General features: G+C 44.6%; 1 protein-coding gene across 1 annotated transcript in view; it reads right to left on the reverse strand.

Moving 5' to 3' along the window:
* Positions 1–5,362: 5,362 nt before the first annotated feature.
* Positions 5,363–23,908, reverse strand: part of Hephl1 (hephaestin like 1) — a 65,987-nt gene continuing 47,441 nt past the window's right edge. The window contains exons 14-20 of the mRNA XM_006990526.3: positions 20,984–21,124; positions 16,888–16,994; positions 15,555–15,777; positions 13,575–13,714; positions 7,983–8,145; positions 7,407–7,478; positions 5,363–7,312 (exon numbers count right to left, since the gene is read on the reverse strand). Of these exons, the coding sequence (XP_006990588.1) occupies positions 7,110–7,312; positions 7,407–7,478; positions 7,983–8,145; positions 13,575–13,714; positions 15,555–15,777; positions 16,888–16,994; positions 20,984–21,124 (1,049 nt within the window). The 3' untranslated portion in view covers positions 5,363–7,109. The remainder of the gene's footprint in view (positions 7,313–7,406; positions 7,479–7,982; positions 8,146–13,574; positions 13,715–15,554; positions 15,778–16,887; positions 16,995–20,983; positions 21,125–23,908) is intronic.

A 23,908-nucleotide genomic window follows, 5' to 3' on the forward strand; every position in this document is an offset into this window, starting at 1 on the left:
GAACTTAAAACCAGGAAGAAGAGACACCTGACACTGCTGTGGGGTCAAAGGTGAAAAGACCAGCACATAGTCTGAACTTTGTCAGTAGGTAGTGTTTAGAGGGAAATAATACAGACAGTTCTACTTTAAAACACTGTGCTCCTGCACTGTACTGAGGATTGGGGTGGAGTCGATGTGAAGAGGCTTTCAATGCGTACACGAGAAGTAAAGAAACCTTCAACCGACGGCAGAAATGAATGGTACACAAGGGCATGATAGTTACTCCAAAAACTCAGGTGAAAAAATTCCTGGCCTGGGCCAGCGTTCTTGGGAATAACCCAGAAGGTAAAAACAATAAGCCCAGTGCTTGGTTCATCTCTTAGGTGCTGTGTGACCAGGGATGTTTCACTGGAGATCTATAAGCCTGAACTTGTCACCCAAATAAGGATGTTCCCATAGGTTCCCTCACAGATTGTCCTTAGAATCAAATGGGATCTAAGGGAGTGTAGGAGCACACAATCAAGGAGCACTTGAGAGGGGAAGGCAGAAGGACCAGAGTTCAAGGTTGTTCATGTCCACACAGTGAATTCTGGGTTGTAGTAGAATGTTATTTTAAGGTGTGTTATTTTTATTTACATTGCATTTGTTTAACTCTGTGAAGCTGTGTTACTGTGCCTGTCTAACACACCTGATGGTCTAATAAAGAGCTGAATGGCCAATAGCAAGGCAGGAGAAAGGATAGGTGGGGCTGGCAGGCAAAGAGTATTAATAGAAGGAGAAATCTGGGAAGAGAGAATTGAAAAGAAGGAGTGAGATAAGGAGGAGGACTCCAGGGGCCAGCCACCCAGCTACACAGCAAGACACAGAGTAAGAGTAAGATTCACACAAGTAAGAGAACAGGAAAAGCCCAGAGGCAAAAGGCAGATGGGATAATTTAAAGTTAGGGAAAGCTGGCTAGCAACAAGCCAAGCTAAGGCCAGGCATTTCTAATTAAAGATAAACATCCATGTGTAATTTATTTGGGAGCTGGGTGGTGGGCCCCCCAAAAGTAAAACAAGCAACAACACTGGGCAGCCTGGACTACCTGAGACCATCCAAATGAGGGGATGCTGGTTTTTTTTTTTTAATAACCTCTCCTGAATTGTACACCCTTAACATTAACAATCTCAGGACTTGAACAAGTCAAGTTAAAGCATAGGCAGTGTTGTTTTTTTCTTCTTTTCAAAGTAGACTTTAGGTTTTGAAGTGTGTCTGTGTGTGGAAAGCAGAGGTCTAGTCAGGGATGTTCTTCTCTCATTCCCCACCCTATTTTCTTTTTAAAGACAAGTTCTCCCACTGAAGCTGAAGCGCATTGGGTTAGCAAGACCAACTGACCAAGAAGCACCAGGTCCTCCTGCCTCTGCCTCCCCAGCACTGCCATCATAGGCACGTGCCACCGAGCCTGGTTCCTTCCGTCGCTGTGGGGATGTGACCACAGGTCTTCGTATTTGTGGGGCAATCACTCTGCCAATTGAGCCATCTCCCCAAGCCCAGATTTCAATTTGGCTTTAGTTTATTTTCAGATTTTCAGAAAAAAGTGGTCAAATGACTCAGAGTTCTTATACACCTCACTCCTGTACTCAGATTCTCCTAATATTCCATCTTGCAATAGAATTGTGTGTTGGCACCAGTAATGAACCACTATGGAAATATTTGTGTGTGTGTGTGTGTGTGTGTGTGTGTGTGTGTGTGTGTGTGTAAGAGACAGACAGACAGACAGACAGACAGACAGAGACACACAGAGAGATTCTCATGCCCTTTGTTTTGTGATGGCACTGCCTTCTGATAATGATAAGGAGCACTTGGAGAATAAATGACATCAAGTCTGCCCTGCCCTATCCCTTCCTGGCAGCAGAGTGACCCACGCACGGTGGGTGTGGCTTACAGGCAGCCTCCCAAACTCTGGTGTGCTTGCTTGACATCCTTGGCATTTGATTACAAGATCTTTAGCAATGAAAACCGTCGAAGCCAAAACAGTCTAGCTCACTGGGCTGCCTGAGCTGTGCACATCGTCACCCACTCCTTGGAGAAATATTTGCTGAGCAGCTGCTGTGCAGTGCATGGCTGTTTGCTCTGCAGGTGCAGCAGCAACAAGCAGAACAGATCAATAGTTCTCACTTCCAGGGAGCTTCCACGCCCGCCAAAGACAACAGAGGAAACTGAAGCTAACAGACAAAATGATTACATAGCATGAGGATGCCACAAAGGAGAACATCGGAGATGGGATGTAACAGAGATAGGGACCACGGTGGAGAAGGCAGTCTGGGGAACTCGTGTCTGAAGTAAAAACCTAAGAGAGAGGAATGGGATCCTGGAGAGAGCCAAGAGAATAAAAGTCACAGAAAGGAGCATGTGCAAAAGCCCTGAAGCAAGAACTCCCAGGAGCAGCTACTGATAAAAAGCGGGAGCAGAAGAGAACCCAAGAAGCTAGAGAGGTGGGCATGGGCCCCACCAGGCTGGGCCTCACAGACCTGGTAAAGAGTTTGGAGCCATTAAAAGTGTAATGGAAAGATGTTAGAGTGCTCACCAGGACGTGAGCTGACCAGATTTGGAAGAACATAGCAACAGACAGTCTGTGGACAGTGTGTGGAAGGCACGAGAATGGCACTGTGCAGGGAGCTGTTACAACAACCCTACCAAACAGGACCCACGGACCTGCAATCAAAGTCAGGGGTGGAGAAAAGGTTTTGAATTTATTAGCATATGATGAACTTCAGACCCATGGGGGTGGATGAATGATCTACGGTGAGGACTGCAAGTGGACACAGCAAACTCAGTGATCTTGTTTCTTCTAGCACCCTGGGACTCTCAAGGTGGAAACAAATGTCAAGGTGTTAAGGTCAGATGTCTCAGGAGAGCCTTCAAGAGGATGCGTCTGGGCCCTTTAAGTTTCTCCACCTATGTGCTTGCATCCCTTGGCCCTTCGTCCATCCCGAAGCCAGGAGTGCAGTGGCTTGCATACTCATGCACATCCACCTTCTGCTTTACTATCTTATATTTAAATTTATTTTATCATTTTAGTTATTTATTTTTGAACCAGGTTCTCTCTGTGTAGTCCTGACTGTTCTGGAACTCACTCTATAGACCAAGCTGGCCTCAAATTCAGAGATTCCTTTATCTCTGACTCCAAGTGCTCAGTTTAAAGGTGTGGGTCACCACACCCTGCTTTATGGTTTTATTTTATTATAGGGCTGGGGGTTGAACACAGGGCCTTGTACATTCTAGGCAAGAGCTCTTCCACTGAGCCACAGCCCCACTGACTGCTTTTCTTTTATAAGGATACTTGTGGTTACATTTAAGGATGATTCAAGATAAACTCTCCATCATCAACAAGATCCTTAGCTTATCACACACTTACAGAACCCTTTCCAAGATGCCATTCAGAGCTTTGGGGATGAGGGTATGGAATCCTAAGGAGCATTGCCGACTGTGGGGATAACAGAGGGTCAGTGTGAAGGCTCAGTGAAGAAAGGCACTGGGTTGCAAGCCTGAGCACCTGAGTCCAGCCCCTGGAACCCATGGTGGAAGGAGAGAACTGAGTCTCAAGAGTTTTCCTCTGACATCCACATGCATGCCATGACATATCCACACACCTACACCATCTCACACACACACACACACACACACACACACACACACACACACACACACACACTAATAAGAATAGCAAACTTGTAATTTTTTCAAGATATAGGAGCACAAAGGGCCCAGTGTCAAGTTCTGGGGGATGCCAGTGTTCAGAGGTCAGGGGAGGAACTGGCCAAAGAATGAGAGGAAATGAAGATGGAAGGCTGGGGAGCCATGTTGCAGAGACAGAGGACTAGAAAGTTGTCCGGAAGGCAGGAACTGTTCCTGGTGCCTGAGAGTAAGGAAGACACAAGTGGGGAAGCCTCTGGAAACGGTATTGTGGAGATCCTCTTGATGACACCTGGTTGGGGTGCGAGGCTGGGCTTCCTGACTGGTTGGATGGTTTTAGTTATTGATGTCGTCTAAAGAGTGCCTGGGTAACACACAGGAGGACTGATGTCATCTAAAGAGTGCCTGGGTAACACACAGGAGGACTGATGTCATCTAAAGATGCCTGGGGTAACACACAGGAGGACTGATGTCATCTAAAGATGCCTGGGGTAACACACAGGAGGACTGATGTCATCTAAAGAGTGCCTGGGGTAACACACAGGAGGACTGATGTCGTCTAAAGAGTGCCTGGGGTAACACACAGGAGGACTGATGTCGTCTAAAGAGTGCCTGGGGTAACACACAGGAGGACTGATGTCATCTAAAGAGTGCCTGGGTAACAGCACAGGAGGATTGATGTCGTCTAAAGAGTGCCTGGGTAACACACAGGAGGACTGATGTCATCTAAAGAGTGCCTGGGGTAACACACAGGAGGACTGATGTCGTCTAAAGAGTGCCTGGGGTAACACACAGGAGGACTGATGTCATCTAAAGAGTGCCTGGGTAACAGCACAGGAGGATTGATGTCGTCTAAAGAGTGCCTGGGTAACACACAGGAGGACTGATGTCATCTAAAGAGTGCCTGGGGTAACACACAGGAGGACTGATGTCGTCTAAAGATGCCTCGGTAACAGTACAGGAAGATTGATGTTGTCTAAAGATGCCTGGGGTAACATATAGGAGGAATGATGTTGTCTGAAGAGTGCCTGGGTAACACACAGGAGGACTGATGTTGTCTAAAGATGCCTGGGGTAACTGCACAGGAGGCAGGTGTGAGCAGTTCTTTGTAATCTGCTCTAAAGAGAGACACTGAGTTCATTATAAGTTAAGGAAGATTGCTCCTTGCTCTCCATTTTTAATGGTGGACATGGCTGGCCACTTTCCTCATAGAGCGATGCAGAAGGAAAGAACTGATGGTAGAGGAAATGGAGGTCTTTGAGAAAGCAAAAGGAGGTGAGGTCCAGGGCCAAGAAGAGAGAGCCTGGCCCTGCCTCCTCCACGGCGAGAGAAGGAAATGGTGATTATCTCAGAAGAGTGAGGAGTCACATTTTAGTATTTGTGATGATATATGATTTTGTTCCCTTTAATAGGTACACCTGACATAGTTATAGAGCATATCTAAGATAGTTCTTTCCTTTTTAATAATATATTTATTTTTATTTTATGTGCATTGGTATTTTGCCTGCATGTATGTCTATGTAAGGCTGTCAGATCTTGGAGTCACAGACAGTTGTGAGCTGCCATGTGGGTGCTGGGAATTGAACCTGGGTCCTCTGGAAGAGCAGCCAGTACTCTGAACCGCTGAGCCATCTCTCCAGCTCCAATAATTCTGTTCTAACCACTTTTTAAATGACAGGTAATCCTGAGTGAAAACAAAGAAAGCAAATTTGCCATTTTAGAATATATGAAACTTTATTAAAAAGAGAAATCGTGCGATAAAACTACTTTGTGGTTTGTTTTCATTAAAAAAAAATAAGTGAAAAGGGAAAAGAGAACTTTTATAACAAACAAGCTTTTGACTTACTAAAGGTAAGTCATAGGTGCTCACCATACTTCTCATGTAATCGTACAGCCTACCATGTATGAACTCCACAGAGCAGGCACTTCAGTAAGCTACAAAATCACATTGTCAGTGGTTAGCAGGCTGGAATTCAAAATCATGTGGGTACCCTGTTTGACAAGGCATAAGCAAACTCCAAACAGAACTATTAGCAGTTGCTTCTGTTTTACGTAAGACTGTGGTTTCTATCCATTTCCCCTCACCAAGAAGATTAAAGAAAATAAAAGCATGAGAGATCCCTTCACCGGAGTATTTTTTAGGTCCTACTCGTTCACCTGGACATTCAAATGATCCACTGCTGAGGCAGTGACCTCACATCATGTGTCTGGCCACAGTATCCCAGGGCAGCTTGTCCTGAGCTAAGGTAGATTTCCCAGTCTAGTAATAAACAATGTTGCTTTTATCAATCTGCACCTAATGTCTAGGGTACCTACAGAGAGGATGCATTGTGTCCTTAGGTGCTTAGCTTTGTTGTTCAGTCTTCCGTGTTTGCCTGTGAGCCTTGGCAGCTAGAACCCTTATTTCCAAAGCTGGTGGAATGGTTTAAAAACCACCAGGACTCCCCTATTCTAGCTGCCCTCCCTCCTCTCAAGACTATGTCTTTAACAAGCATGGAATGCAGGATTTTAAGAGATCCTTTCTCCCCCCGGCCAATCAGTTGCATTGATGTGTGCCTCCTGCCATCCTCCACATGATGAAATTGTAACTTTCATAGAACATGGGGATATGGAAAAATGTCCCCTAAATGAATGAAAAGTCAAACTCAGGGTTCAAGCCCAGAAAGGGAGTCTCTGGCTTACAGTGAGGACGCCAGGCCTGCCCCTTCACTGCTTCCAGCCTCCGGCTTCCTAAAACAAAATCCTCTAGTTGATTTTTGAAAATACAGACGTTGCCAAGGAGGCACATGGTGAAAATGTAGCACGAAGTGAATTGTAAACATTCAAGTATTCCTACAGGTTGAATTGAAAATAGCAGCAATGAAATAAATAACCATATAACTTTGGCTTGTATAACGAACAATGCACAGGGTCTCTGCATCCAAGGGGGAGAGGCCAGGAGAGCTACCAGAAGCCTCTGAAAGATTCATGTGGTCCATTCCATCAGTTCATACTGACTGGGACATTCTCACTAACAACTGAGGGGCCAATCTCACTTGTTAGTGTGATTCCAGACAGACCGTTGTCCCAGGCACCCTGATATTTTCTAGAAGCCACTCATCTAGAAACCGTGGTGGCTAGCTGAGGAAGCACTGTTTGATTTCAAATTATAAAAACATCTTTCAGAAGGTACCCCCTGAGTGAATTGTTCACCAAACAGACTGGTGGTTGGTAGATTCCAATTCAGTGCATTCTCCTTTTTCGTGTACTTTATACCTGAGAATCATTCACAGCCAGTTAAAAAATAAATAAATAAAAGCACATTGCTTTGGATGACATTCCAGAGGCTCAGAAGCCTGATCTAGGATACAGTGTCAAAGTTCCTTGGTGAACAACGCATTGGTCCAGTTTCCCTGTTAGCCACTGTGCGGCCAGTCATGGAAGCTGCCCCCTCCTGCTGAGGAAGACCAGAGCATTCACAGAGCTTCTGTGGGGAGTGCACAGGACTGGACCTCCCTGTAAGCCATCTGCCTCCTCGAAGAGCGGAGTCTGAGGGAGAGAATCACAGTGGCGACCAGAAGGAGGAGTCCCAGGATGAAAAGGATGACCAGGGCTGCCTTGGCTCCTCTTGGGCGCAAGTTCTTGCCAAAGAAATAGAGTTCTTCCTTGCCAGGTTGTTCTGTGAGAAAGAAAAGTGGAGCATCAGGTACTTGCCTCCCTTATGTAGTGAAACACTGGGGTACTCACACAGGGTTTGGAGAGGATGTCATTACCTTTGGAGGGCACTGTGACAGCATGGGACCCTGCTCCAGAAGGGGACTTGGTGGAATATGGAATCCTGTTGTCTGGACAAATATACATATATATATTTTAAATATACTGTTTACTCTTTATTATATAGTATCATATTATATAATATATATATGAGTTGACCATTTAGAAATGGAGACCCTTCTCATGGCACATGAAAGTTATGTCTTTTTACCCCCACCCCAGTTCTGCCCTCCTTCTTGAATTCCTAGTGGGCTCTTTCACACCAGTATCAAGTACCACTCCCTCCACCTCCGAGTGTCTGCTCATCCACTGAGATCCCTCTTTAGATCACGGCATCTTATGCCTTGGTTCACACCCTGACTCTCAACCATGCCCTCCTCCCACTGCCTCTGGACCCTGTCTCTGCACTCCGTTTCTGTACATCTTTCTCCCTTGTGGTTACGTATTCACTCATTTGTCTCTCTTACTTGACGTTGAGCCCCTTGGGGTCTGTACCTGTGTTTTTCTCATGCCTCCTGTTTTCCAGGTCTATGGGAAGATTGGTGCCATGAGCTGGCATCACTGACAGACAGTACCTATGTTCCGGAGGACAGTGTAGGTGGTCTCCATGCCAGCGTGAATGTGGTCAGAGACGTGGCAATGCAGCAGCCACGTCCCTGGATGATCAGCAAACAGCTCAATGGTTTGAAAGGTCCCGGGAAAGAGATCATACACATCTTCTCGGTAGGACTTATCTATCTGCAAAAGGCAAAAGACGTAGCCCATGGCTTCTTTTGCTCAGCACGGCCAGAAGAAAAAGAAGAGTGAAGAGACACAGTAGGCAGAAGGAAGGAATGACGAAAATCAATGAAAGCACAACAGAGGTGAAGAAAGGCAGAGCTGCTTTTTTACTTAACAGATCGATTGGATAAACTTGCAGTGATGAACATCCGCAGCGGCCTTGACACCCCTCCTCTCCTGATACTCACATAACCTTCACAGTTCCCTCTTGAGTCTCATGAAGTTAGTGTGTATGTGGTATGTGATACATGATAGCAGAAGCCATAAAAGACATATTGATGAGTTAGTTCTCTCTAGCTCTCCTTTCTCTTAGATTAGTCAGTCAGGCTGAAGCCAGCTCCCTCATCATACCCATGTGATGGGAAATTAAGCAACAGACACATAGGTGAGCTTGCAGATGGATTCTGTGGTTCCAGTCAAACCATGGACAACTAAATCCCAGATGTCTTTATTGGGCCTCATGAGAGACACAAAATACAAGTCAGCTAGCCTGACTCCTCCAGACTCTTGACCCAGAGAGACCAAGATAGTAAGTGTTTACTGTTTTGGGCCACTGAGCTTTAGAGTGATTTTTTATACAGCAATAAAACATTACTGCAAATCTCCAGACATTGACCAAGGGGACGGGAAGAAGAGGGAGGGCAGGGCAGAGGTAGAAGACAGAACCACAGCTATAGGGAAGGAAAAAGAACACCACTAAGATCTTACTATGAAAAACAAGAATTGCAAACAAACAGCTCTGTGTTCACAGATTAAAACTTACAGGCTGTCAACAACTTTCAAGGACACAGCTATCAATGACCATTCAAGAAGAAATAGGTGGGGGCTGGAGAGATGGCCAGTGGCTAAGACCACTTGCAGAAGATCTGGATTCAAGTTCTAGCACATCTATGGCTGTTCACAATCATCTGCAACTCCAGTTCCAGGGGATCCAGTGCCTTCTTTGGCCTCTGTGACCACCAGGTGTACCCATGGTGTACAGACATACTTGCAGGCAAAAACTCATACACATCTTTTCCTTTTTGAGACAGTGTCTCTTTATGGAGTCCTAGATGCCTACAACTCACTATGTAGACCAAAATGGTCTTGAACTCACAGAGATCCTCCTGCCTTTAATCCCAAGGTGCGCACCACCCCCCCAGTTCATAAAATAGATTTTTGAAAAAGAAAAAGAAGTAGATGGCCTGAGTAGTATTGATTGTAAAAAATAAATACAAATCATATTAACACCTTCCAATAAGTCCAAATGGCTTTGCTGACAAGTTCAATTACAAAGTTGAAGAGTACCAGCAATCCTAAACAGACTCTTCCAGAAGCTGGAGGCAAAAAGAACACTTTCAAACTCCCTTTATGAACTGATATTACTGATTTGAAAAAGTGTTTACTAGTACACGATGAAGAAGCTAATCTCAGAGGCTGAGTGTGGCGTGGTGGTGATCAGAGGCTGGAAGAGTATGAGGAAGGCAGGAGCAGAGAGGGTTGATAGGGAGGTACAGTCAGAAGCAAGAAGTGCTGGTGTTGTCTTGTTCAACAGGCTGTCTACAGACAATAACCAGGTACTGCATAGCAAAAAAGCTGGATGAGAGGATCTTGAATGTTTTGCCAAAAACAAGTGATGTTTGAGGAGACAGATGGTCCCACTCTAACTTGCACATTAATTGACGTGTATATGAATGGGAATACCACACTGTACCCCAGAAATGTACATTATTTATGCTTTTATGTATCAGTTCAAATAAAGCAACTGATGACAGTGTACTGTGCAAACTGGACAAGCAGGACACAAAGGAAAAACACTGCCAAACTTTGCCAAGACAAGTTGGGACAATACTTCAAAATTCCTGCTTCACAGAAAAGTCTGTCAGGTATTCTAGGTCTGTAGGCTGAAGGTGGATGCCACATGGTGCAGAGGAACCTTGGGCGACTGTCCAGGAGGCCAGCTGCTTCCATCATTTCTATGGTTTTAGAAGTTGTTTGTTCTGCACTTCCTGTTTTTGTTTTTTTTTTTTTGGTTTTTCGAGACAGGGTTTCTCTGTGTAGCTTTGCGCCTCTCCTGGGACTCACTTGGTAGTCCAGGCTGGCCTCGAACTCACAGAGATCCTCCTGGCTCTGCCTCCCGAGTGCTGGGATTAAAGGCGTGCGCCACCACCACCCGGCTGCACTTCCTGTTTAATCAGGTGATATTTTATCCTTTTTGGGTCTCTGATGGAGTTGAAAATGAGATAGTTATAGTTATACTTTTCCTTGTTACCAAATTCAGAAAAGAAACTTACCTAAGAGATATAAAGTTTACTAAGGTTGAGAAACATAAAACTTAAATTGTTTATCTAATAAAATGTTTTGAGGCCGGGCGGTGGTGGCGCACGCCTTTAATCCCAGCACTCGGGAGGCAGAGCCAGGAGGATCTCTGTGAGTTCGAGGCCAGCCTGGGCTACCAAGTGAGCTCCAGGAAAGGCGCAAAGCTACACAGAGAAACCCTGTCTCGAAAAACCAAAAAAAAAAAAACAAAAAAAAAAAAAAACGTTTTGAGGTCTAAAAAGATAATTTTGGGTTAGTAATACAAGTTAGGATAGAAAGTAAATTAGGTACATGACTTTGGACTCACCAAGATAGGATCGATAATGGAGTATTTTCTCTGAATTTGCCAAATGCAAATGGACTGGATATTGTAAATGTTATTCTTACTTGATAATTGTTCTTATTGTATATAGTTTTAATGTGTTAAAGCTAAAAACTTTTATTTTTATTTAGACAAAAAGGGGGAAATGATGCAGAATATTTGTTTAACTATGCAAAGATGTTTTGCATTTGTTTAATTATGTAAAGATGTGTTGTTATATTTCTGTGCCTGCTTAAGGCACCTGATTGGTCTAATAAAAAGCTAAATGGCCAATAGCGAGGAGGGAGGTATAGGTGGAACTTCTGGGCAGGAAGAGTAAGTAGGAGGAGGAATTTAGGCTTAAAGAAGAAAAAAAAGGAGATAACAAGGAGATGCCAGGGGCCAATCAGACATGGAGGAAGCAGCAAAGCAGGACATTCAGAATGAAAGAAAGGTAAAAAGCCCAAGGCAGAACGTAGATGAATAGAAACAGGTTAAATTTAGAAGAGCTAGTGGGACAAGTGTAAGCTAGGCCTAATATCCATAATTAATAGTAAGTCTCTTTGTCTTTATTTGGGAACTGGTTGGTGGCCCAAAGAGAATTCCAACTACACATTTACCACACGGCTTAGCAATTCAGCACATTTTCTCTAGCAAATAAAAACTTGAACTCATGCAAAAATGTGTGCATCTGTTTATAATGACTTTGACCCTCCTTGAAAACACTCTCACAGTTCTTATTGGGAAAAGTAATAAACTGCACTGTATCCATATGATAAACAATGACTCAGTCATCGAGTAAAACAAAGTTACCACATATACAAGATGCATGAGACCAAACATCTATGCTGAACTAAACAAGCCAGACTTGAGATATTGCAAGTTGCATGGCTTCTAGACAATATTCAGAATACTGAAACTCTACATATATAATCTGTGAAATTTCTTATTTTAATTTCTTTTTAGAATTTAACATGTCTGTGTGTGTGTGTGTGTGTGTGTGTGTGTGTGTGTCTGTGTGTATGCATAAGCATGCCATAGTGCATGTGTGGAGGTCAGAGGACAGCTCTAGGGAAGAACTGGTTCTCTCCTTACACTGTGGGTCCTGGGGGTCAAACTCGGGTTATCAGCCTTGCAGGGCAAACACCTTTGCCTGGTGAGCCATCTGAAGGGCCCAGGAACAGGGATTCTCACTTGCAGTTTGGGAGGGTGGGAGTCCAGGACGAAGGGGCCTGACCTGGTGGGTGCTTTCTTGCTGCACTGTCTCATGGCTCAAGGCACAAGGATACAACGTGGAGAGCAACAGGTCAAGTTTGCAGCCTCAGTAACATGACTGGCATCTCTCCATTCATGAGAAGTCTACCCTGAAACTGGTCACCTTCCATCAGGCCCCAGCTGCCCCCATGACAGGAGTGGGGATCAAGTCTCCAACACGTGACTTTGGGGAAATACATGCAGGTTATAGCAGAGGCAGAAATAGAAGGGTGCTATCAAATGTTCAGGCTTGGCTGAAGTGACCTACAGGGGCAGCGGGGGTGGAGTGGGGTGGGTGGTGATGGAGATTCTCTGCTTCGATTGCTGGTTAGACCACTGTGATAACAAAAAGAACAAGAATCTTACAACAAGTGGGATTTTATGCAATATGAATTAAGTCTTCATTTTTAACATATATAATGTGAAGATGAACTTTTTATAATTTTATGATTAAACTTAATATTAGAAATGTGTATTGAAAAAGGCACTTTCTGCCGGGCGTTGGTGGCGCACGCCTTTAATCCCAGCACTCGGGAGGCGGAGGCAGGCGGATCTCTGTGAGTTCGAGGCCAGCCTGGGCTACCAAGTGAGCTCCAGGAAAGGCGCAAAGCTACACAGAGAAACCCTGTCTTGAAAAAAAAAAAAAAAAAAAAAAAGAAAAAGGCACTTTCTGAAAACTAATCTGTGACACTCTAATCACTGCTGGCTAACACCTGATGTGTTTTGAAACATGGATGTTTCAGGGCCTTATTGTTGATTCTTGTACACTAGTGTGGGACTGGTCCTGCTTCCTCGTGCATCGGATTTGGCTCTGTTTCCACTTTCTTGTAGAAAGAACAGAACCCGAGATGACAGAGTATTTAGACTTTAGATTTGTCAGGTCTGGGGTGAGGTGTGGTCTTTAAACAGCTCCGAAGGTGATTCACTGTGCAGCCATCACTGCCCATACAGCAGAAGTTCGTGTGTGGTGCAGCCCAGCTCTCGAGCAGAAGTCAAGATGAAGCCCAGCTCACCTATCTCCTTTGCTAGATAGGCCTGCTTTGTTAACTGGTTGAGGAGAAAAGGAAACTGAGATGAGAGGGAAGGAAAAGAAAGAAGGAGGAAAAGGAAGGGGAGGGAGGAAGGGAAGGGAAGGGAAAGGAAGGGGAGAAGAAGGGAAGGGAGGGGAGGGGAGAGGAGGGGAGGAAAGGGGAGGAGAGGGAAGAGAAGGGGAGGGGAAGGGACGGGAGGATCAGGGAAAGCCCCAAACACCATGGGAGTTCACAGACGGTGTTAACAGCGTACTCCACGGTGGTCACAATTGTGGCCAGACCGACGGAAAAACTCTCATCTGAAACTCAGAGAAGCTGGTGGGTTATGAGAAATGATATAGGCATAAACATTAAGAAATACACAGCAGGGGAAGGGTGTGGCCACCCTGTTCTATTCTCTAATGTGAGCCTGCCATGGGCCTTATTGCCAACTAACTCCCTTCCTGTCAGAAAGGCCTTAACTGTTCCTTAGAGTCTCCCTCAAACACTTCCCGGATACGTACTTTGAACAGAAAGCTCTCCGCATGGTAATGGATGGTGTGGATGTCCACTTCGCTTCCTATTCCCAGCAGATACCAGTTAGTCATTGTGTCTTCCATCATTATGAGGCCAGGGAGGTTTCCAAATATCTTTCCATTAATGGCTAAGAAGATGAAAATAAAATAACTTCAGGTCAGTGGAGGACAGTCTGCTTACCCCAGTGGTCGAAATGGTTCAAGGTCTAGGCTACTAGTATTCTTATTTTTAAATTATTTATTTTTATTTTATGTGCACTGGTATTTTTTTTTTTTTTTTTTTTTTTTTTTTTTTTTTTTTTTTTTTGCCTGCATCTGTGTCTGTGTTAGGATGTCAGAACTCCTGGAACTGGAGTTTACAGACAGTTGTGAGTTGCCATATGGGTGCTGGGAACCTGAATCCTCTAGAAAAACAGCCAGTGCTATTAACTGCTAACCCATCTCTCCAACCCACTACTAGTATTCTAATCTGCCTGATAGACACGAATCAGCCTCACTCATGCTTGCCAATGGTCCCACCATTCTAGTTCCAAAATTCAGATAACCAAGAAATCTTTGCATGTAGGGATCTGGGAAAAAAACCTTCCCAGTTAGTCTTTCAGAGCTACATCTCAAATAGCAGGTACTGTGGGGATGTCGTTCTGTATGCTGTGAATGTGTGTTGCTCTGATTGGTTGATAAATAAAATGCTGATTGGTCAGTAGCCAGGCAGGAAGTATAGGCAAGCAGACAAGGAGAATTCTGGGAAGAGGAAGTCAGGAGTCACCAGCCAGACATAGAGGAAGCAAGATGACAAGGCAGAACTGAGAAAAGGTACCAAGCCACCTTTGGCTAAACATAAATAAGAATTATGGGTTAAATTAAGTGTAAGAGCTAGTCAGTATTAAGCCTGATCTAATGGCTGAGCAGTTGTAATTAATATTAAATGTCTGTGTAATTATTTTATAAAAGGCTGCAGGGCCAAGGGTGAGAGATTTGTCCTGACTGTGGCCAGGCAGGATACAGGAAATCTTCCAACTACAAACAAGGTGCTTATTCATTTATTCTGCATGCCTCTTTAGAAGTAGACTGCAAGTGTACTGATGAGAAGTAAGATTTATTCCATACTACACATGAGTAGACTAAGCCACAAAGAATCTAGCACATGTATGTGTGTGCAAAACACATGCATATGTAAAAGATAAATCATACACCCACACACGATGAATCCATTTGGATCTGTGTCCATTGTACTCTTAATGCTTCACTTTCTAAGAACCAGAATAAGCACAACTGGGTCTCTAAAAAGAGAGCATCAGGCAGGCTAAACAGCCCTCCTTGTGAGCAAAGCAGGCTGGATTCTACAGTGGTGACTCCACCCCTCCGCTTCCTACCAACCTTTAAGTCTGTGCATCATGGCACAACCAAGTAAGTTCCATTTGCTGAAAACAGAGAACATGTTAAGAAACTGCTGAGATGGGTAAGAAAGAGCGTCTGGATGAGGGATCCCACCACCATATTCTAATCCTCATAAACCTGGAGCAAGGCCCATCTTTAAATGTAGATCTTGGTGAGAGTGTGGGTGTGTCCATGCAAACACATCACTCAAGCTTCCTTAAATGACACCCAATTCAGTAACATACACACACTAAATAAAGTTCATGAGTGACATTTCATGTTCCAAACAATTCATCCAAACCCTTAATTTTGACTGCACTGTGATGTGCAGTGAAAGAAGCTGTGATGGATTCACATTAAAACTTATCAATAAGTGACAATTTGATCTTTAAAAAAAATTACTTCTTCACAGCTTAACGGTCTCATGACAGCTGGCCCCAAACAACTGTCTCGGAGCCTCAGTGGTTAGGTTGGTTCACTCTGGAAAGGGCTTTCTTCCCGTCCCTGGAGGATAGGAGGGTTCAGAGGAGGGGGCTAGGGTCTCAGCGGTGACCTGTCTCAACACCAGCCTCTCTTTAAAGACCTGCATACCGTGCATTTTGTTGCTTTCTTCAAAATCATCTGTGCGCCTGAAATCCCGTGGATCCTTATTGAGATACTTCTTAATATTGTCATCCAGATACCAGGATTCATTCTCATTAAACACCAGGAACAACAGAGCAAATTCATAGTCCACATCACTTCTTCTTCCCTTTTCGTTCAATATCCCTTCTCGGCATGTGATGAGAGGCCCCATTAAACCACTGTATGTATCCTGGAGGAAAAAGTAACCAGGGTTAATGAGGGGTTAAATGTGACATCATCCCACGTGCCGCCATTCTAGTGTAGACATTGCCTCCTCTTGCCCTGGTCCATTCTACATCAGCTGTAATTTGCATAACACAAGTACTCAATAGGTTTCAGATTCATACTTGGAATAACAAATAAGGTTCCCATGCTCTTCATATACAAATGACCTGTGCACTTATCTCCTGAACTCTAGGTCATTGATTCCTAATATCAAATGTGCCACTGAGAGAGAGGAAGGTGAAGATAACTCCTCACTTTAAAAATGATTGCATTTTGCATAGGCTATGACTCTGGTTTGGGCTTCAGTTTATGTCATGTGATTAAACACTACTGTAGTTTTACATACAAGAGTACATAACTCAAAGTCGGCATTGAATCTTTTTATTTCTCAGACTATTTATGATCCAAAGATTCTGTAGTTTTAAGTTAAGCTTGGGGTGTGCTTCTGTCCTTTAGCCCTGGCAGTGTGAGATGGCTCAGCCAGAAAAAGACTGGCCACCAAGCCTGATGACACAAGCTTTATCCCTGGGACCCACATAGCAGAAGGAGAGAACCTACTTCTTTGTTGTGCTCTAACCTTTACATATGAGTTGTGGCATGCAACATGTGTTTATGTACACAGACAAAAATGGAATTAAAAGGAAAAGATTTCCCACCTCCCAAAATCATAAACAAATTCTACTGTGTGACACTTGTTTCCTTTCAAACTGCAAATTCTCATGCGATTTAAATTATCTTGAAGGTTCTATACCTGGAAATTAAATAGTGTTTCACTTTTCTATTCCTATACCAACAGTTAGAAAACTTAAAATAGTTATAAAGCATTGTATACTAAACTTTTTTTTTTTTTTTTTTTTTTTTTTTTTTTTTTTTTTTTTTTGCTTTTTGCTTTGTGGGTCATACTGCCTCTGCTACACTGGTGAAGGATGTGGATGGATGGATGCAGCTGAATTTGGCCAGTGGGTGATTGTTTGAGACCCCTGTTCTAAGTCACACCACTTTTACATGTGCCCACAGAATGGGGATGGCTTCAATAATCACCTTGCAACCACCCGGTTTCCAATCTCCACCTTACCTTGACAAAGTCTGCTGTCGAATAGTACACCCACGGGATACAATTAGGATCAGAGGGCCCAGGACCTGATCTCTTGGGGACATTCCATCTGTAAGTTTTTATTTCTCCTAAAATTAAAGAGAAAATTGAAATTGGTTATTAGATTTACCTGAAGAACTCCAAGCATATCTTTATATATTCTAGTTAGTGGCGATAATTTCTCATTTTCCAGACATGTTCTTACTAAACTCACACCTTGATTCCCACGGGTTCAAACTGTAGAGCACATCTGTGTGATTTCAGGATCCTGCTTTCCCTTAGCTTCCATGTTTCTATTGTCAACTAACATTCAGGACGTAAAGATGTATTTCACAGTCCACTGTTTATCCTGCTTGAATTTGGCACATTTTGTCCTCAAGGATCTCCATTTTGTCTCTAATACCATGATGATTAACCCTCATTGCCAACTAGAGAGGATCTCCAATCACCTAGCAGACAGGCTGCAGGTATGCCTACAGCATCTAGTCTAGTTAGACCTGTGCTATACGACCTAGATAACAGGGGTTATTCAGATTAGGGTAACCTTTGAGCTTGTCCAGGAGGGAATATCAGTTAACTGAGGTGGGAAGACCCATTGTCACTTTGGGTGGCCCTGTCCCATGGGCAGGCATCCTGGACAGAATAAAAAGAAGGCAAGCTGAGAACCAGCATCCATCTCTCTCTGCTTCCTGACCACTGATGCAACGTGACCCACCACCTCACGTTCCTGCTACCGTGACTTCCCTGACATGATGAACTGTGACCTGGAACTCTTCCTTCCTTAAGTTTCTTCCCCAGAGTATTTTTGTCGGGGTGGGGGTGGGGTTGGTGAGGGGGGATGTCTTACTATATAACCTAGGCTGTCCTCAAACTCACAATCCTATTGCCTCCTCGGCTCCTCAACTGCTCAGCATATGGCCACATCTGGCTGGAACTTTTTAACTGATATTTGACAAACTACTTAACTTCACTGGTCTACAGTTTCCTTACCAGTAAACCGGGTTAGTCTTCATGTTTTGAGGTTTTTTTTAAGGATTAATTGGAATTATATAGTTAAATACATGGAGGCAATGCTTTACACTACCAGTGATGAATAAATGTTAACTTTCTGATTGTGTTTTTGTTTTCTGAAACAAAGTCTCCCGATGTAGCACCAAATGAAGACAAAATAACAGGAAACGGGGACACAGAAGGGAATGAAGTCCCTCAGATCCATGCTTCATACAAACAACAAAACCCACTGTGTAGGCTGCCTTGGCGGAGTCCATTCTCTGTTTTCTGAGCGGTAACTCAAACAAGAGCATTACCAGGTAAAGAGCCAGGCTTGAGGATGGCTTAAGCCCCGTGACCTCTGAATATCCTTATCAGTACCCCTCATAAACTTGAACAGCACACCATAAACTATGTTTCAGTTTCATTTATATAACGAGAGGAAGTTCTTTACAGTAAGACAATTAAGTAAGTTTCATTTAAACTGAATCTTTAAACTTTGCTCATCTTTGAACCTGGCTGTAAATTACATCATTTGTACAACGTGACATCAGAAGCTACAGAGCCATGTACACAACTGTGGCTAAGACACTCGAGTGTGATTCTGCCCCCTGAGAAGCCCATCCCAATCCCTTGGGTGTGTGGCCCTCTTCTTAACAAACTCCAATTTTGCTTTTTGCTGATCATGAAATTCTTTTTTATGCAGAAGTCATGATCCCTGATACACCCACGTGTAGGCTACTGGAAAGAACTCCTCCTTGAGCCCGTAGGCAACGGTGTCGCATAGAGGGGAAGAGGTTGACAGCTGTATCTCCCGCTGTTGCTGTCAGATTAAACTGGCCTCAGACTCAAGGACTCTCACCTGACCCTCCCGAGTACTCACAGGCACACACCACCACACCCAGTTGACTTTTTATGCTTTAATAACAAGTGTACACACCCCCTACGAGTAGGCACCATATCTACACATCACTGTGGCTGACTCAGGCTGAGTCAATATATCCATATTAACCAGCATGATAGCCACATTGCAGAAGACTCGACTAAGAGCTTGTTCCCAGTCATTAGCTTCTTGGAACCATCTACACCCCATTCCCATCCTATCAGAACAATGAACCTTTGCCTTAGTGTCTGTATACAAAGCAAAACAGAAGTGATGCATCCATGGAACTTCACTTTTTTTTTTTTTTTTTTTTTTTTTTTGGTTTTTTGAGACAGGGTTTCTCTGTGTAGCTTTGCGCCTTTCCTGGAACTCACTTGGTAGCCCAGGCTGGCCTCAAACTCACAGAGATCCACCTGGCTCTGCCTCCCAAGTGCTGGGATTAAAGGCGTGCGCCACCACTGCCCAGCTCACTTTTTTTTTTTTTAATGTAACAGTGGGTAGGGATACAACTTGAGGTGTGATTTCTATTATGTCTCTTTGAAGCCCCTTTGCCATATGAATGACCAAACAGCTGGTATTTAGCTTCAGAAAGGCAAGTGGCTGCAGGTGTGGTGTTCTTTAAATTGGAATAATCTGTTGTTTGTCCGGTAGCAAAGTAAAGGTGTTCAGTAAATGTCTGTTGAATGGATGGCTGTGGAGGTCTAATAAGAAATGTCTCCCACATGCTCATGTAGTTAAACCTTGTTCCCCCAGCTGGTACACTGTTTGGGAAGCTAAGGACCCTTTAGGAGGTGGGGCCCTGCTGGAGAATGCATCTTTGGAGGTGGGCTTTGAGAGTTCATAACCACGTCCCACTTTCAGTTTGCTCTGTGCTTGTGTTTGAAGACATGAGTTCTCAGCTTCTCACTCCGGTTGCCTGATGCCATGCCTCCTCCAACATTATGGATCTTGTCCCCCTGAAACTGTGAGCCCAAGTCAATGATTTTTTCTCTAAGTTGCCCTAGACATAGTGTTTTATCACAGCAACAAAAAGTAATAAATACAATGACCTGATTTTAAAAGGCCAAAATTGATAAGGGCTGCTTACTTTTTATTTTACAAAATGTATTTATTATTGCTGTATGCGTGTACATGTGCATGATGTTGATGTGTGTGAGTATGGGTGGTATGTATCATGGCGTGTATATGGTCAGAAGACAACTATCAGGAGTGAGTTCTTGCCTTCCACTTTATTGAGTCTGGGGCTCTCTGTCTCTGCTGTGGGACATACTTGAGCTGGCCTATAGTTTCTGGCTGATTTTCCTGTGTCTGCCTCCCATCTCACCATACGAGTTCTGGGATAACAGATGCATGCCACCACATCTAACTTTTCACATGAGTTCCAGGGACTGAACTCAGGTAAGGCTCACCAGACACCTCATCAAGGAAGGCATGCATGTAATGAAAAGATGACCAAAGTCATATGTCATTGGGGCACTGAAAATTAAGGTAGTGAGCCGATGCCACCATACACCTGTTGGAATGACCAAAGTCTAAAACAGAAAATACTGGTGAGGATATGGGACAAGAAGGCCCTCTCATTCAAGGTGGGAATACAAAATAGTACAGCCACTTCTGAAGATGGTTTGACCGTTTCATTAAAAACTACCATATTCTCACCACACAACCCAGTGATTGTGTTCCTTAGTATGTACTCAAAGGAGTTGAATATTTATGACCATATAAAAACCTTCATGTGAATATTTCAAAAAATTATCTACCATCTAGAACTTATGTATTATCTATGTTCCTCCTGAAATTGCTCGTTATGTCCCTTCTGTCCCCTCAGCTCATCTTGGTCACTTCAGAGCAATGTGTGGTGAAGGGGTCGGGTCTTAGAGTCCAACAGAGTCACCATTGCCGTCCACCAAGGTCCTGGCCTAGCTATTTGCCACTCTGGTTTTTGTTGTTTCAAACATAGAATATGATGTCTGACCCAAGGTACCACTTGGTGTGTTCGTCATTGGTGTCCCTGACTACCCTGTGAGGTTTGTGACAGGGACCTAAGAATTTCAAGTTCTGGGTCATTGGTACATGATGAGCTCATAGCCCTGGAGACTAGGCAGCAGCTGAGACACACCTAAGAGAATTATCCAAGACCCTCAGAGGCCAGAAGAGGAGATCCTGGTGACCTCATCAGGATGGAGCAGACCTTGTGTGACTTACCTGGCTTTGTGACAGGCACTTCGAGACGCTTCCCACTGTTTGAATCTTCCACACCCTGGGCTGTGATGGAATAGGGCCGACTGGCTTTGTTCTTAAAGATGATCAGGATGGAGTCCCCCACCTCAGCGTGGATCATTGGGCCTAAAGGCAAAACACAACAGGACATCACAAATATGTCATGCTCAGCAGTGGGGCCAACATGAGTTCAAGTTCTTCCACCTTCCCTTAACAGAAGGCCTTGGGTGAATCATGTAATCCAAATCTCAATTTCCTCATCTGCAGAATGGGTTCACTAAGACTGTTCCCATAGGACTATTAAATAGCATTGTGTGTGTATTGTAGGGTTTATTTCTGTCCAACGAAGCCAAGTATTCAGTGAATGCTGAACTTCTTACTGCTCCGGAGCAACAGAGTTTCAGTTGTAATCTGTGATCCCTTGGATGAGAAGTGCATTTGAATATTTGGTCTCCAGTTCGTGGCGCTATTTGGGAGGTTCAGGTGGTGTAGCCTTGCTGGAGTATGGCAGGAGGGATGGGCTTTGAGATTAAAATCTACACATTTCTAGATTGCTCTCTCTGCTCTGTGCCTGCCCTAAAAGACGTGAGCTCTCAGCTTCCTGCTCTTGTTGCCATGTCTGCTGCCTGCCGTCTGCCGCGCCGTGCCAGCTCCTATCCCTCTGGAACGGTAAACCCAGGAAAACCCGTCCTTCTACAGGTTGCCTTGTTACGGTGTTTTTCACAGCAACAGAAAACTAACGACTGCCAATACCTGTGTGAAACCTTAAGGGACCCAAATGGTTTATGATCTAGTAAATGGGGTTGGCACTAATGACAAGGCTCCCATGGAATGATGGGTAGTAAAGGTACTCAGGACAACACAAGCATGTCACTACTGCATGTCTAGTGCAGACTCTCAGCACGTGGATATTGTGATAGTTTAACTGTCAACTTGACCCAACCTAGAATCAGCTGAGAAGGGTCTCAGTGAGGGGATTGTCTAGATCAGGCTGACCTGCGCTCTTGTCTTTGGAGACAGTCTTGACTGCCTTCATTGATATAAGAAGACACAGCCTGAAAGTGGACAGCTCTGCTCCTTGTCTGCTCCGGTTTGGGGCCCCGGGCTGTATGAGAGCAGAGAAAGCCACCTGAACATCAAGCATGCATTCCTTCCTCTCTGCTCTTGAGTGTGGACTGTCTCAAGTTCCTGCTGCTGTGACTTCTCCATCAAATAGACTGTAGCCTGAACTGTGAGCTAAAGTAAACTTTCTTATCTAGGTTGCTTGTTGTCAGCTTTCTTTGTTTGCTTGTTTGTCTTATCACAGCAACAGAAATGAAACCAGGCCAGACGCCTTGAGCGCACACATGCTCTCCGGCCCCTTGTGTGAACTTTTGTGTCCACGCAGAAGAGTCTGCACCTGCTGGAGCGGGAGAGGCTGTGCCTGATGGCTTTCTCATGCCGGTGCCTCTTGCTTTGCAGTACTAGGGAAACACCCCCAACACCTTAGAGTGTGGGGCTCACAGCCATCTTCAGACTCCCTTTGCAGAAGCATCTCCCACCTGATCCCTAATGATAAGGATTCACAACACGCCCCCACGGTTGGGCATGTTTGCGCATGCCTGGCAGACCTAGTCACTTCCGCCTATCCATTTCCGGGTCAAAATATCTCGAGTGACCAGGACCCCGTGGCTTTGCGCGGTTGCGTAAAGTACGCAGCGCAACCATGTGATCTGCATACATGCATGGAATAGCCACATAGGCCTGTGTGCGCAGGCACGGCCCAGCCTTTATAAGCCGGAGCCATGTTTCCAACCCCATCTTTATTCACGTGTCTTTCCTGCAGGCCTGAGCACATCTCTCTCTCTCTCTTATCTTAATCAAACACTTGTTAGTGTATTTTGTTGTGTTTTGTGACATTTCCTCAGAGGGTAAGAGTGCCGCTAAATAACTAACACCTAAGGTTCCCTCTTGGGCATTTGGTGTGTTCTGCATTCATCCAGAGACATGTTTTTGGATGGTCAATGGCGTGGCAACACCCATTCATTTGTCACTGGAGCAAGCTCCAGCTTGGATTCTGAGAAACATAGCTAAAGCCATTAATCCATCTAAAATCTGTTGAACTATAGTTCTCTCCAGAAGTAAAAAGGAATGGCTATGTCTTTAAGCACTCAGCGTGGGTATAGTTCAGACACTTTGCACGCATTAAAATCATCGTTCATTGCTGTTTAGCACAAGCCCATGCACACAAGCTATACTGGTTAAAAAGATGCCTTCCAGCGGACGGAGCAACGTGATGGGACACGGGGCAATGGTGGACCTGCCACGTGCCCACTGAATTACTGCAAGTCCAGGCCACTGTAAGCTGCAGATGAGTGAGAGGGCCTCACTCTCCACTGGATGATGGCTGCTAACCTGCCCCTGATAGAAGTCACTCATTTCCCTCTGTTGCCAATCAAGTTGGGCTCTTCAGGAGTACACCCAGCCCCCTCCGCTAGCCCAGCCCTTTTCTTTGGAGCTCTGTGTGCACTTGCAGTTCCAATGAGTGACTCATGCATTACTCATGTGGAAGTAACAAACAAGCTGGTGAGTCCACATGGAGGTGTGGGGGAGGGGAGCATGCAATCATCCTCGGGCTGTTGTCATGTCAGTCACTATAATATCGAAAATACTGTGTAACCCATACTCACAGTTACCTTTGGTGTAAAAAGCACAAACGTAGTTCCAAGATCCTCTAGTCTTCTGCCTTAAAATTATTCTTTTCAGGTGGGGTGGGTCTAATGACTCCAGGTGAGGAGAAGGAGGAAGGAGAGCAGGAAGGCGTTGTTGATGGCCGCCACACAGCTGGGGCATCAGCCTGCCCCGCCCATGCACACGCATGGTCAGTTCTGAGGTCCACAGGTCAGGTTGAGACCCGTCACCCTCAGCATC

This window comes from Peromyscus maniculatus, chromosome 7 (assembly GCF_049852395.1).
Source record: "Peromyscus maniculatus bairdii isolate BWxNUB_F1_BW_parent chromosome 7, HU_Pman_BW_mat_3.1, whole genome shotgun sequence".
Taxonomy (NCBI): Eukaryota; Metazoa; Chordata; class Mammalia; order Rodentia; family Cricetidae; genus Peromyscus; species Peromyscus maniculatus.